This window comes from Pelodiscus sinensis, chromosome 1, assembly GCF_049634645.1.
Source record: "Pelodiscus sinensis isolate JC-2024 chromosome 1, ASM4963464v1, whole genome shotgun sequence".
Taxonomy (NCBI): domain Eukaryota; kingdom Metazoa; phylum Chordata; order Testudines; family Trionychidae; genus Pelodiscus; species Pelodiscus sinensis.
Genome location: NC_134711.1, coordinates 87,257,929 through 87,271,910, shown reverse-complemented (window position 1 = coordinate 87,271,910; position 13,982 = coordinate 87,257,929). Strand labels below are relative to the sequence as shown.

Sequence of the window (13,982 nt, the reverse complement as noted above, 5' to 3'; positions counted from 1 at the left end):
TGGTTGCAAACACTTCTTTGCCCATATGATGATGAACCAACTCTCTCCTCTATATTGCACCAACTTTCCAAAATGCCGAGGGTGTGCGGGTAGGAAGGAGTGTGTGGCACAGAGATTCACACAAAGTGTATTTAAGAGAGGCAGACAGAAATGTGCTTTGCCCTTTTAAGTATGCTGACCCCACTTCAAATATACAGTAAAACTCCAATAGTCCGGCACTCCTGATAGTCCAGCATCAAAATGGCAAGAGCCTAGTGAGTGAGCTTCGGCAAAAAATGAGTCACAAGGTAACAGCGGCAGCAGCTGAACTGAGCAAAAAGGGTAAAAAAGGCTTAAAAAAGCTAAAACATTACAGTATACTGTATACAGTATGTACAATAAAAAGGTTAAGAACACTTTATATACCGTATATAATGTATACAGTATATATATATAACCAGTTTATAGTACCTCCTGATAGTCCAGCATATTTGATAATCCGGCACCACCTAGGTCCCATAGGTTCCGGATTATCGGAAGTCTACTGTACTTTTAAGTAGATTAGCTACTGGTTCTTCTCTGAACCTGCTGAATTTTAGCTTCCTCCCTCTGGTATCCTGATTTGTGGATACGTGGAATAGAGTAAAGGGCTTGATTGGGAGGAAGGAAGGTGGATATCCTTACATTAGCCCTCCTCTGCCCTCCCCCGCACCCACACAGCAAGCAGGAGGTTCTTGGGAGCAGCTCCAGGGAGAGGGCAGGAGCAGTATGGCAGTGTGGGTAGGGGCAGATGAACTGCTGTTGGACAGCTTCCTAGCTCTTTACAGAGAACTTAGGGGAGCAGATGGGGGACTACAGACCATCCTGGATCAAACTCCCATGGGGATAGGCTGCTTTTTTCAGGAAATCCTACAAGTAGTGGACAAAGCAAGCGGTCAAACAATGTTATAAGGGAGCACTGTGCAACTTTAAACAAGCACATGCTCTAATGGATAAGCAATGTAACAATGCAAACTAAAACAATATTAAGTGAGGAGTTATTGTACTATAGCCTTCTGTGGGAGCTTATCAGTAAATTATACAAACTTGGAATAACTGACAATCACATTTACACATTTTAAAGAACTGCAGGCCAATTAAAGTTACAAAAAAGGAGCTGTCTTCTTAAATACATCCAAATGTACAGCTTCCTTCTTGAAAGTGGTGGATTTTGACTGATATTAGTGCTTCTTCAATTCACTTTTTGGATCATTAAGTACCTCAGGGTTTAAAAATGTAAAAAAAATGTAGAAAAAATAAAATCTCCTTTGGCAGGTACAAAGTACATCTTTTCTGTCCTTTTTGGAGTAGATGGAGTGTGTGTCTGGGTTCTGGGAACACCACATTGATGGGCCCTGCACTTTGTAGAATGATGAGTTTGTAAGATGTCTTATGCACATCCTTAACAGGGATTTGGAATGAGTCAGATACCCTGCCTTAATAGGTCTCAGAAATGCCTGTAATCATCAGGGGACAATGGTTAGTCTGTTCTGGGTCCTCCTTCCTCCTCCTCCCTTGCTCCTGTAAGGGTTCCAATTCCTCTCTGTAAGGACAGGAACGCATGATTCCTCATACAATCACACCATCCCACAATGGCACACGTGTGGGTCCCATGGCCCCAGTAAGAGGGCACGACTGGTCTCAGCATCGGTACTAGGGATATTAGTGTATAACCATTTAAACAATTAACCAATAAGCCAAGACTTATTAGTTAATCCAAATGATTACACACAATCCTCCCCCTTGCTGGGAGAGGCAGGAGACGGTGCCATGGGGAGCCAGCTTTTAAGCGTGCTCCCTGCGTGTGCTGATTCCCGCAGAGCTGCCTCTTCCCCCCACTGCCTCCTACATAGGCTCCCCATGCAAACTGGCTTTGCAGAGATTGCCCCCCCCCCCTGTATCAGAGGCAACAGTGGGAAGGGAGTGCAGGATGCCAGCGCAGCCTCTGTCCGTGTGGCACGTGGGCCCCCTGCAGACAGGGGTTGCTGCTGCCCCAGTTATAAGTAGCAATGTAAGGCAGCAAGGGGGAGCCAGTCTGCGTGAGGAGCTGATTTTTCAACTGGCTCCCCTCATGGACTGGCTCTGCCTGCCACTCCTGCCCCTGATACAGAGGCAGCCATGCGAGGTGGTAAAGGGCCCCCTGGGAGCGAGGCCGGGAGCCAACAGCCCACTGGCTGCCATCCCCAGGGAGTATTTTAGTAATCATGTAATTGATAAAAAAAAACAAAAAAATGAATTAAAATAAACATTAGGTATCATCCTTAGTGGGTACGCTGCCTTTTAACAATGTCGAGCTCAGGAGAGTCTGGATGCTCTATTTGGGCTAACTTCACATTTTGGTGAGGGTTGTGGTCAAGATTCTCTCTTAGCTCCATGGCAGCACAGTCCCGCAGCTGCTTAATCAGCCTTGAACTCTTTGCCTCCCGACATATAGGCCTTCCTGCCTAACAGGTCCATGCGCTTAGCATCCCTGTTCTTAGGTGTAGCGCCTGGCTGGCCCTGCTTCTCCCTTTGGTTCACGGCCGGAACAACCAGAGACCCTGGGGGTGGGTGAGAGAAAAGGTAGTTGTTCCCTTCCTGGGATACAAAGTACTGGCGCTCGGCTCTCTTATCCGTTGGTGGAATTGTTTCCCCCATTCCCACTGATTCACCAAGTGCTTCTTGTGAGGATTAGATCTGAGGGACTTCAAGGAAGATGATGACATCCTCAAATTTAGTTTCTTTCCACCAGATGTGGAGAGGTGTAAGGGACTCCTGTCCTATCACAGGTAGAATGTGTCTCATCAGAGCCTTTAGCGCCAGTCAATCAATCAGTCTTCAGAATGCAATGGTACCACTGGAAATAGGTACTTGGTGCTTCTCTTTTGTTGGTACCATTAATGGTCCTGCACTTTTGCTCTTAGGAGATGGAGATTGTGTGTCTTGTGTGCTACTGAGCCTCCTGAACCAGGATATGGAATCTAACTTGACTTAATGCCAGGGAAGAGATCATCTTCTTGGAAGTAGACCTGAAGAGGGATTTCTCTCATCTCTTATGAAGAAAATCCCACCTCTTCCGAAGATGTTTGCAATCCTCCTAATGTACCTTAGTGGAGGAGACATTAGTTATACTTCTATCAGTCCTAGAATTGGAGATCATCATGCTTGGAGGCATGTTCTCAGTGCTTCTGTCCATTGCTTAGGGGACAGACTGGAGCCCTGTTGTGGAATCCATATGAAATTTTCAGACAATATTTTCACAGGCTTGGCAAGTTCTGCTGAGGAAAGATCAGCATATCCTGTATATTGAGGAGACTGCCCAAAGCAGCAGAGAAACTTTAGGTGAACAGAGATGACTAGGAAGGCAAAGAGCAAAAGAAACAATTATTGATTCCTGGGATCTTGGGCACACTAGCCACCCGCAGGAGAGGGAAATGAGCTCCTTCAACTCCTAAACTTGTCCTAATTTGCTACAAATTTTAAAAGTATCTATGGGTATGTCTACACTACAAAGTTAATTCGAACTAACGGACGTTAGTTCGAATTAACTTTGATAGGCGCTACACTAGCGCTCTGCTAGTTTGAACTTAATTCGACCCAGCGGAGCGCTTAGTTCGAACTAGGTAAACCTCACTGTACGAGGACTAAGCCTACTTCGAACTTACTAGTTCAAATTAAGGGGTGTGTAGCCCCTTAATTCGAACTAATGGGAGACTAGCCCTCCCCAGCTTTCCCTGGTGGCCACTCTGGCCAACACCAGGGAAACTCTATTGCCCCCCTTCCGGCCCTGGACCCGTTAAACGGGCACGGGCTGGCAACGGTGCCCGTGCCAGGTGCAAGCCTGCCAGCACCCAGCTAGCAGACCCTGCACCTGGCATGGCTCAAGCCAGCCACCCGATGCTCCCCAGCCCTCCCCCTCTTCCCGGGACCAGGCTGGCAGCTCCCGGGAGCTTGCCCGGGACCGCAAGAGGCGGGCTCCCGCCTGGTCTAGTGCAGACATCGTGGACTTCGTCCACAACCTCCGCACTAGGCACAGGAAAGTGGCTGTCTAGGGTAGGAGAGCTGCCAGCCTGGCCACCCAGGAGCAGGTGTGCATGAAAATCAAGGTGGTCCACTGAGACCCCCCGACCCTGAGCTTACAATGGCCGTCCTGGGTCAGACCAAAGGTCCATCTAGCCCAGTAGCCTGTCTGCTGACAGCGGCCAACCCTAGACACCCTGGAGGGGATGGACCGAAGACAGTGACAAAGCCATTTGTCTCTCCAGCCTTCCACAAACTTTGGGCAGGGACACCACTCCTACCCTCTGGCTAATACCACTCCATGGACCCAACCTCCATCACTTTATCTCACTTCTCTTTAAACTCTGTTCTAGTTCTAGCCTTCACAGCCTCCTGCAGCAAGGAGTTCCACAGGTTGACTATTTGCTTTGTGAAGAACAACTTTCTGGGTATGTCTAGACTACAGGGTTTTGTCGACAGAAGCTTTGTCGACAGATACTGTCAACAAAGCTTCTGTCGACAAAGAGCGTCTAGACTACATCCAGTTGTGTCAACAAAGCAAGCCGCTTTGTCGACATAACAGTGTGGACGCAAAGGACAGTGTAGATGCAATAATGCCTTCTATCAACAGAACTCTGTCGATACAAGGCGTTATTCCTCGTAGAATGAGGTTTACATACGTCGACAAAACTGCTGAGTTTTGTCGACGTTATGTCGACATAACTCAAAGGCAGTGTGGACGCAGGTATAGTTTTGTCGACAAAAGTCCACTTTTGTTGACAAAACCCTGTAGTCTAGACATACCCTCTGTTACTAGTTTGAAGCCTGCTACCCATTCCTTTCCTTTGGTGTCGTCTAGTCCTTCTATTATGGGAACTAATGAAGAACTTTTCTTGATGCACCCTCTCCACCACACTCATGCTTTTATAGACCTCTATCATATCCCCCCTCAGTCTCCTCTTTTCTAAACTGAAAAGTCCCAGTCTCTTTAGCCTCTCTTCATATGGGACCTCTTCCAAACCTCTAATCATTTTAGTTGCCCTCCTCTCTTCCCCTCTCCCACCTCCTTTTCCCAGTCTCCCTGAGTTTTGTTCAATAAAGAGAGATTCTATTTTTGACCACACGTTTTCTTTATTTTGTACATCAGGAAGGGGGGGCTAGGGAAGGGCAAGTGGAAGGAGGTGAGGGAGGAATGGGGTACGAGCCCCCAATGGGGAGGCTGGCTCTGCGGGCTTCTGGTGGTGGAAGCTCTCCTGCAGCCCCCCAATTGTCCCCTCTCCCCAGATGGCAGTCTGCGGCAAGTGCAGCCGGTCTGATGGCCGAGTGCTGTGATGTGCCCAGTGTGGGCACTCATGGAACTCCAAGCCAGGACTGCTTTGCAAGCGGGGCACCCCTGAGAACTGTCTGTCCGGGGTGGGGGTCGGGTCCCTTTAAGCACAGCCCTCGGCTAGCCTGAGGCAGCAGCTCCACGCTCTAAGTCCTCATCTGATGCCCTGCCGGCACTGCTTCCGGCCATCCTTATCCCCGGTTCAGGGTCCACTTAATGTGGACATGCTAGTTCGAATTAGCAAAACGCTAATTCGAACTAGTTTTTTAATCTGGATCCGTTAGTTCGAATTAGCTTAGTTCGAATTAACTAATTTGAACTAAGTTAGTTCGAATTAGCGCTGTAGTGTAGACATACCCTCAGCGTAATGCAAAAGACTTTTTACAATTATGTGTCAATAAATACTGATGAAATTGGCAAACACTGAGAATCCTGGAGGATTCCATCTCAGAACAAAGGCAACCAAAAAACTGGAGAAGCATTTGGTCCATACTGCTCCTTATGTCTTTGGTTCCAAGCACAAAGAGATGACCACATGAGTAGAGGACCAGTGCAACCTGGAAGCAAAAATCTTCTTGTCTCAGCAGCATGGAATTCATGTGCACCCACAGTGGAATATACATGACGACCATCAGTCCAAGAAGAAGATAAAATTTTAAGGTCTGGAAGAGAGAAAATTGAAGAACATTTTGTGCAGAAGTTCTTTCCCAAACCAAGATCTTTCTCCGAATCACACAACTGTAAAAGGAGAAAAACTGCTTCTTGAAAACCACAAATAAAAAAAAGTAAATTCAAAAAAACTTCAAAAAAAGTAAATTCATTTTATTTTTCTATTAGCAAAGTTGTAGCAAACTGCATTTCTTCATGAAGCATGCATTCAAGCCTTTCTTCTAAAATATAGGTGCATAGTTCCCCGCTTATACTACCGAAACAACTGATAAAAGGAAGGGTTATAGCAAGATTTTCAAAGTATGAGTCTTGTGGATATGAGAGAAGCAGTCGACGTGGAATACCTAGACTTAAGTAAGGCTTTTGATACAGTCTCGCATGATCTTCTTATCAATAAACTAGGCTAATACAACTTAGATGGGGCTACTGTAAGGTGGGTTCATAACTGGCTGGATAACCATTCTCCAAGTAGTTATTGATCACAATCCTTCTGGAAGGGCATAACAAGTGGGGTTCTGCCAGAGTCTGTTCTGGGACTAGTTCTGTTCAATATCTTCATCAACGATTTAGATATTGGCATAGAGAGTACGCTTATTAAGTTAATTAAGCTGGGAGGGGTTGCAGCTGTTTTGGTGGATAGGGTCATAATTCAAAATTATCTGGACAAACTGGAGAAATGGTGTGAGGTAAACAGGATGAAGTTTAATAAGGACAAATGAAAAGTACTCCACTTAGGCAGGAACAATCAGTTTCACACATACAGAATGAGGAAGCAACTGTCTAGGAAGGAGTACTGCAGAAAGGGACCAAGGGGTCATGGTGGATCACAAGCTAAATATGAGTCAACATTGTGATGCTGTTCCAAAAAAATGCAAACTGGGATGCATTAACAGGAGTGTTGTGAGCAAGATATGAGAAGTCATTCTTCTGCTCTACTCTGTGCTGATTAGGCCTCAACTGGAGTATTGTGTCCAGTTCTGGGCACAACATTTCAAGAAAGATGTGGAAAAATTGGAGAGGGTCCAGAGAAGAGGAAGAACAAGTTTAAATGTGTAGAAAACATGAGCAATAGGGGAAGACTGAAAGAATTGGGCTTCTTTCGTTTGGAAAGCAGAAGACTGAGAGGGGGCATGATAGCGATTTTCAGGTATCTAAAAGGGTGTCACCAGGAGGAGGGAGAAAAATTGTTTTCCTTGGCCTCTGAGGATAGGACATAAAGCAAGGGATTTATACTGCAGCAAGGGAAGTTTAGGTTGGGCATTAGGAAAAACTTCCTGTCAGGGTGGTTAAACACTGGATGGAACAAGTTGCCTAGGGAGGTTGTGGAATTTTCATCTCTGGAAATATTTAAGAGCGGGTTAGACAGACACCTAACAGGATGGTCTAGATGGTACTGGGTCCTGCCATGAGGGCAGTCTGCATTCTTGTTTACCGAACTGGACAGCTTTATAGCTGCTTAAACAAAAACAAATGTTAATCCTATTGATATGGTAGAGAAGGTGTTCTTGTTAGGCCAAATCTAAATTTAAAACGTATTTTACACATAGCTCTGGTCTAAAGAACATTTCAAACATAGTTGTTACTGAACTTTTTCCAAATGTAGTTTGGTTTCTAGCACAGACAAATTTTGAAGATGTCCGCACAATTTTTTCTAAAAAAATTCCCCTAAACTATGCTTCAACCAGAAAACATGTCGCAGACTCTTGTCCTTCCATACCTGCAGAGTCAGTCTCTGGTCAGAGAGCATTTGACCCCATGAGTCTTTGCAAATCCTATCTGAAATTAGGTTTGATATTGATTGGCCAAATAGTATTTGGAAGCAGTTTTTAAACACATTCCAAATGAGACATCTCTCGCTTCTATTTTTCTCCCCAATTAAGACAGTACTTTATATTCCTGGGATTTTAAGGTTAAAAATATCCTGCATTTTGTTTTTTAAATCCTTGTAAAATTCTATTGTAGTTCAAAGAAACAATAAGATATAAATATTCAGATCTTCCCGCAAGTCATTCTTCAACTACAGCTAGATAGTAGGAATAAAATTTGTAAGTAAAGCATGAGAATCTTATGAGTCAACCTTAGCATGAATAAGTTGAGACTGAAAGAGGTGAGCATCATGAACAATTATACATTAAAAATATATTGTTAAGTTACACTGATCCCAAAATTGGACCTGCTGGAGAATCGATATAATTTGATGGAGAACATTCTCCAGATTTTTGCATTTTATATCATTATGACACACAAAAAGCAGCAAAATTATTTCTTGGGTTGTAAAATCAAATACTTGAAAGTTAGCAAATGCCAAATTTAAGATTGTCCATGAAACCTTAATTCACCCCCTTAATTCACTCTAATTACATGATCAAGACTATTTTTCCATAGGACACATATACCCTACTCAGTGCATATGTCAGACAGTGCTTAGGAAATGATGCAGCTGTTACACATTGAATGATAAGAAATATTATCTATTTGCTGAATCCAGCCTAAAATTGCACTGAATATGGAATTAATTTCTGCATGGTTTTCATCACCTATATCTGAAAGCAAAGAAAGCTACAGTAAGTTCTATGATGTGCAACTACAAGAACCCTGATTCCTCCTTCCATTATGCAGCAGTAATAAGCATCTAGTACTTAAAGTAAAAGACCAACCTACACAAGCTAACAGCAGCAGGCAAGTCACTACCCTCAGTGGACCAGCCATGAGAGAGAATGAAGCGTAACACATTACAACAGTGGTTTATGTATGCAGAAGCAGACCCACTTTTCAGACAGCATAGACATCTGGCAGATTCAGAGATAGTGTGACATTGTGGCTGAAACTTAGCTTTACCATAATAGAGATTTATGTTATATTCCCGTCCTAAAATTATAAAGAATTATACCTACACAATAGTTTTCTCTCATTCATCCAAGTATTTTGGATGAAAATACAGTCAATGGACTGATGTTTGTAACTTACAGGTTAATATGAAAAATATGTTCAAAGAAGAGAGCAAGGCTAGAACTTGTGAAAGATCTACCATAGAGGAGTCGTGGTTTCAACCTAAAAATATTTCTGACACCTTAATTTGCAGCAAAATCTAGTATACCTTTTGCAGCTTCTGGTTAATATCCCCTCTGGTTGTAATTTTTACTTGGAGTTCTGCTTCATACTCTTCTCCCGTGTAGCGACGACGCTTAGAATGTACATTGTCCATATCCTCTGATTTGGATCGTTTCCTTCTTGACACTTCACCTGGAAACACATGGCACAGTGGCTACTAAGGAATCTTTTTAAGAACAGCAGCAGTCAAAGGAAGCTTACAGCTATTAGTAGCTTCCTTTTCTTCCAAGTCAAATAATTCATTATTCTAAAGATGACAGGATCTTTGGAAAATCTCGTATTAAACTATTTATCTTTTTTTTTAATAAACCAGAGGCCCCTTACAGTGTGACTTTAATATAGAACTCTGATTCAATGTACAGAAGAACCACCATCACCCTTTAACCCTGTAACAATATAAATGGACATACATTACAATTTAAATGAGGCAATGAAAATATGCATAGCTATCTTGGGCATGCAGGGCCCCCAAATTTCTAGAGTACATCTAGACAGTGGTGCTATTTCGGAATAGGTCTGGTATCCTGAAATAGCATTTTCTGCATCTTAGCAATAAGCCCATTATTTCAAAATATATTTGAAATAATAGGCTTGCTATTCCAATGTCCCAGTAAACCTCGTTCCACGAGAATTAAGGAACTTGTCGGGATAGTGGTCTATTTCAAAATTTGGCACAAATTTTGAAACAGACTCTGTCAAAATAAGCTACGCAACTTGCATAGCTCAAATTGTGTAGCTTATTTTGAACTACACAGCGCTCTATAGACATACCCCGAGAGATAGGGGCAGTGCTGGATTCCCCAACCAGCCCCTCCCCTTACAAAGAACACTCTAGTGACCTAAGTGTATATACATTTTAGCCTACACTACAATTAATGGAGGCAACTGTAAACATGGAGAGAAAAAGTGAGGTTGGTACAAAATGGGAAGATTGAGCATAAAGGGATAAAATTAGACTGGTTGAGAAAAAGATGGACTCACTGTTATTTTCTATCTCTACTTTCTAATGCAGCAGTACAAGGTACATGTAGTAACACAGATCTTGCAGATTTCTATACATTCATGGTATTCAATTGCTGCACAACTAGCTTTTTAAATGTTTTTAATTTGCATGACCACCTAAACTGCTTACCTATATTTAGAAAAAACTGATTCTTTTAATGTTAGATGCTATTACAATGCATGCATCTAAAGTTTTAAAAGGAGATATTATCTGACACTGTCAACTTTCAAATTCTCTTCCTGTGTGAATTTTCATCATAAAAAGGAAGCATGGGTGCTAAAGCACCATCTCTGAGTTGTCCATCAAAGTAGAGGCGACTCCTGACTTACGCGCCCCCGCATTTACAACCCCGCACATTTACAACCACTCTGCTCTGGCCCAGTGTGGCCTCTCAAGCCCAGAGTGCTGGGGACAACTCCTCCCAGGAGGCAAAGCGGGCCAGGAACGGAACCCCCATTTATAACATTGCACGCATGAGAAATAAGGGTTCAACTTAGGACGGCCCTACTTACGATAGTTCTCCAGGAACCAATTAGGTCATAAGTGAGGGGGGTTGCCTGTATACGAAATTTTGGTAGATATCAAAAGAAAACCTGTAAGTAGAATGAGCATTGTCCTTGGACTATCGTAAATAGAAGTTTACTATGAACATTCATTCAGTTTACAGTATTCATCAATATGCATTCACTTCGACTGTAACTTTTAAGGTAGATATATGTTTACTATGTAAATATTTCTCAATTACACAACATCATGTACATTATATTTCAAGTACTGAAACAAAGACTGAACATGGATATTTAATTCTGGAGCAATACTACACCGATATTCTTTCATTCTTCCTGTTAATATGACCTAACACCTTTACTGTACATACCTCTCTCTGAATGTCTCTCTTCTTTGCGTGCTTCCTTTTCACTCTCTTTATCCTGTTCTTTGTTTTCTTTTTCCTCTTCTTCCACTTCTTCTGCAAACAAAAAAGATGACCAAATTTTATTTCTCTACATTCATGACAAAAACAGTATTAAAAATGAGTCCTCATAAAGTAAAATAATTCCACAGTCTCTTTGTAGTCAGTCTTGTTTTGGCTGATGAGCCAAAAAAGCCTGCCGTTTTCGAAAGAACCGCGTTTAGACCGTGGTTTTACTTTTGAAATAGCGCTTGTTCGAAAGAGCGCCATTAAGCAATTATGTAAATGAAGCATGGGATATTTAAATCCCCACTTCATGTGCACTTTTGATACATCTAATTTACATCCCTCTACTGACGGACGAGTGTAGTCTAGACGTAATCTTGGTGAAAACCCTAGGGGCAGTTATAGAATCATATAACAATAGAATTGGAAGAGACCTCAAGAGATCATCAAGTCCAGTCCCCTGCACTCTTGGCAGGACCAAACACCGTCTAGACTATCCCTGATAGATGTCTCTCTAACCTGCTATTAAATATCTCCAGAGATGGGGATTCCACAACCTCTCTAGGCAACTTGTTCCATCCAGTGTTTAACCACACTGACAATTAGGTTTTTCCTAATGTCCAACCTAAATCTCTCTTGCTGCAGTTTAAGACAATTGCTTCTTCTCCTATCCTCAGAGGCCAAGAAAAACAATTTTTCTCCCTCTCCTAATATCATGATTTTAGGTACTTGTAAACCACTATCATGTCCCCGCTCAGTCTTCTCCTTTCCAAACTAAACAAGCCTAATTCTTTCAATCTTCCCTCACAGCACATGTTCTATAGACATTTAATCATTCTTGTTGCTCTTCTCTGGAACTTCTCTAATTTTTCCACATCTTTCTTGAAATGTGGTGCCCAGAACTAGACACAATACTCCAATTGAGGCCTAATCAGCACAGAGTAGAGCGGAAGAATGACTTCTCATGTCTTGCTCACAACACTCCTGCTACTGCATCCAAGAATCAGGTTTGATTTTTTTTTTGCAAGTGTCACACTGCTGACTCATATTTAGCTTATGTTCCACTATGACCCTAGATCCCTTTCTGCAGTATTCCTTCCTCTACAGAGTGAAGGGCAGGATAGCAATTGGTAGTGGTTCATGCCCCACCTTGAATTGCAAGAAGCACTTGTGACTCTTGAAGATGACCATGTGGAGATCTTCCTTGAGGTCGAGGATTTCCTGTTCCCAGAATCCAGGACGGGGATGATGGAGGCTAGAGAAACCATGCGTAATTTGAGGTGGACCAAGTACTTGTTTAAACTGCACAAGTCTACTAGGGGCCAGAGTCCCCCTTTGGCCATCGGAATCAAAAAATAGCAAGAGTTTTTGACACTTGGTGGTATCTACCCCCACCACTCCCACCAGGAGCAATTGACTTAACTCCTGTTTGAGGAGATGCCTGTGAAAAAGGTTCCTGAAGAGGGACAGGAAAGGTGGGTAGGAAGGGAGTATGAAGGAAAGCAGGAGGGCATAGCCATGCTGAATCATGGCTAGGACCCAGCACTTCAATGCAACACCCCTTTCAGGCAGGGAGGAAAGGGCTGGGTCCGGAAGAAAACAGAGGATCCAATGAGTCCAGTATGCTATCCTCAGGTGCATCCTCAAAAACTGCACTTGGTTTAGGGCTTAGGCTGGCTAGTAGATGGATGGCTGGATTGAGAATGGCAGCCCTGCATTCGCCTGAAAGGCTTCCAAGGCTTCCATCAGGAATGAGTTGTATCCTGCTGAAGATAAGGCCCCTTTGAGAGGATATAAGCTTGAACCTCTTCTTCTGCGTCCTGGGGACATACAGGCCCAAGGTGTTTAGGGCAATGAGGAAGTCCTTAACCCCATAAAAGTTCTTATCTGTTTGATTTGCAAAGAGAGGGTTTGTGTCAAAGGGAAGGTCCTGGATGCAGTTCTGTACCTCTGAGGAGAGGTCCAAGAGAAGAAGCCAAGCCCCCCTCCACATGGAAATAGCTGACAGAACATAAGAATGGCCATACTGGGTCAGACCAAAGGTCCATCCAGCCCAGTATCCAGTCTGCTGACAGTGGCCACTGCCAGTTCTCCCAGAGGTAATGAACCGAACAGGTAATGATCAAGTGATCTCTCTCCTGCCATCTATCTCCACCCTCTGACAAACAGAGGCTAGGGACACCATTCCTTACCCATCCTGGCTAATAGCCATTAATGGACTTAACCTCTATGAATTTATCTAGTTCTCTCTTAAACCCTGTTATAGTCTAGCCTTCACAACCTCCTCGGCCAAGGAGTTCCACAAGTTGACTGTGTGCAGTGTGAAGAAGAACTTCCTTTTGTTTGTTTTAAACCTGCTTCCCATTAATTTCATCTGGTGGCCCCTAATTCTTATACTATGGGAACCAGTAAATAACTTCCTTATTTATTTTCTCCACACCATTCATGATTTTATAGACATCTATCATATCCCCCCATTAAGTCTCCTCTTTTCCAAGATGAAAAATCCTAGTCTCTTCAACCTCTCCTCACAGGGGACCCATTCCAAACCCCTAATCATTTTAGTTGCCCTTCTCTGAACTTTTTCTAATGCACATATATCTTTTTTGAGATAAGGAGACCACATCTGTATGCAGTATTCTAGATGTGGACATACCATGGATTTATATAAAGGCAATAAGATATTCTCCATCTTATTCTCTATCCTTTTTTAATTATTCCTAACATCCTGTTTGCTGCACACTGCATGGATATCTTCAGAGAACTATCCATGACGACTCCAAGATCTCTTTCCTGATTAGTTGTAGCTAAATTAGCCCACATCATATTGTATGTACGGCTGGGGTTATTTTTTCCAATATCCATTACTTTACATTTATCAACATTAAATTTCATTTGCTATTTTCTTGCCCAATCACTTAGTTTTGGAAGATCTTTTTGAAGTTCTTCACAGTCTGCTT

At 43.0% G+C, this 13,982-nt stretch overlaps 1 protein-coding gene across 13 annotated transcripts in view; it reads right to left on the bottom strand.

Annotated features, from left to right (window-relative positions):
- The window catches only part of ATF7IP (activating transcription factor 7 interacting protein), a 170,738-nt gene that overhangs the window by 76,176 nt on the left and 80,580 nt on the right, over positions 1-13,982 (bottom strand). For 11 of the 13 annotated variants that reach the window (XM_075935155.1, XM_075935143.1, XM_075935151.1 and 8 more), the window contains 2 exons: positions 10,984-11,073; positions 9,090-9,235 (listed from right to left, as the gene is read on the bottom strand). In XM_075935155.1, the coding sequence (XP_075791270.1) occupies positions 9,090-9,235; positions 10,984-11,073 (236 nt within the window). The remainder of the gene's footprint in view (positions 1-9,089; positions 9,236-10,983; positions 11,074-13,982) is intronic. The other 2 variants (XM_075935128.1, XM_075935202.1) reach the window with 1 other exon arrangement.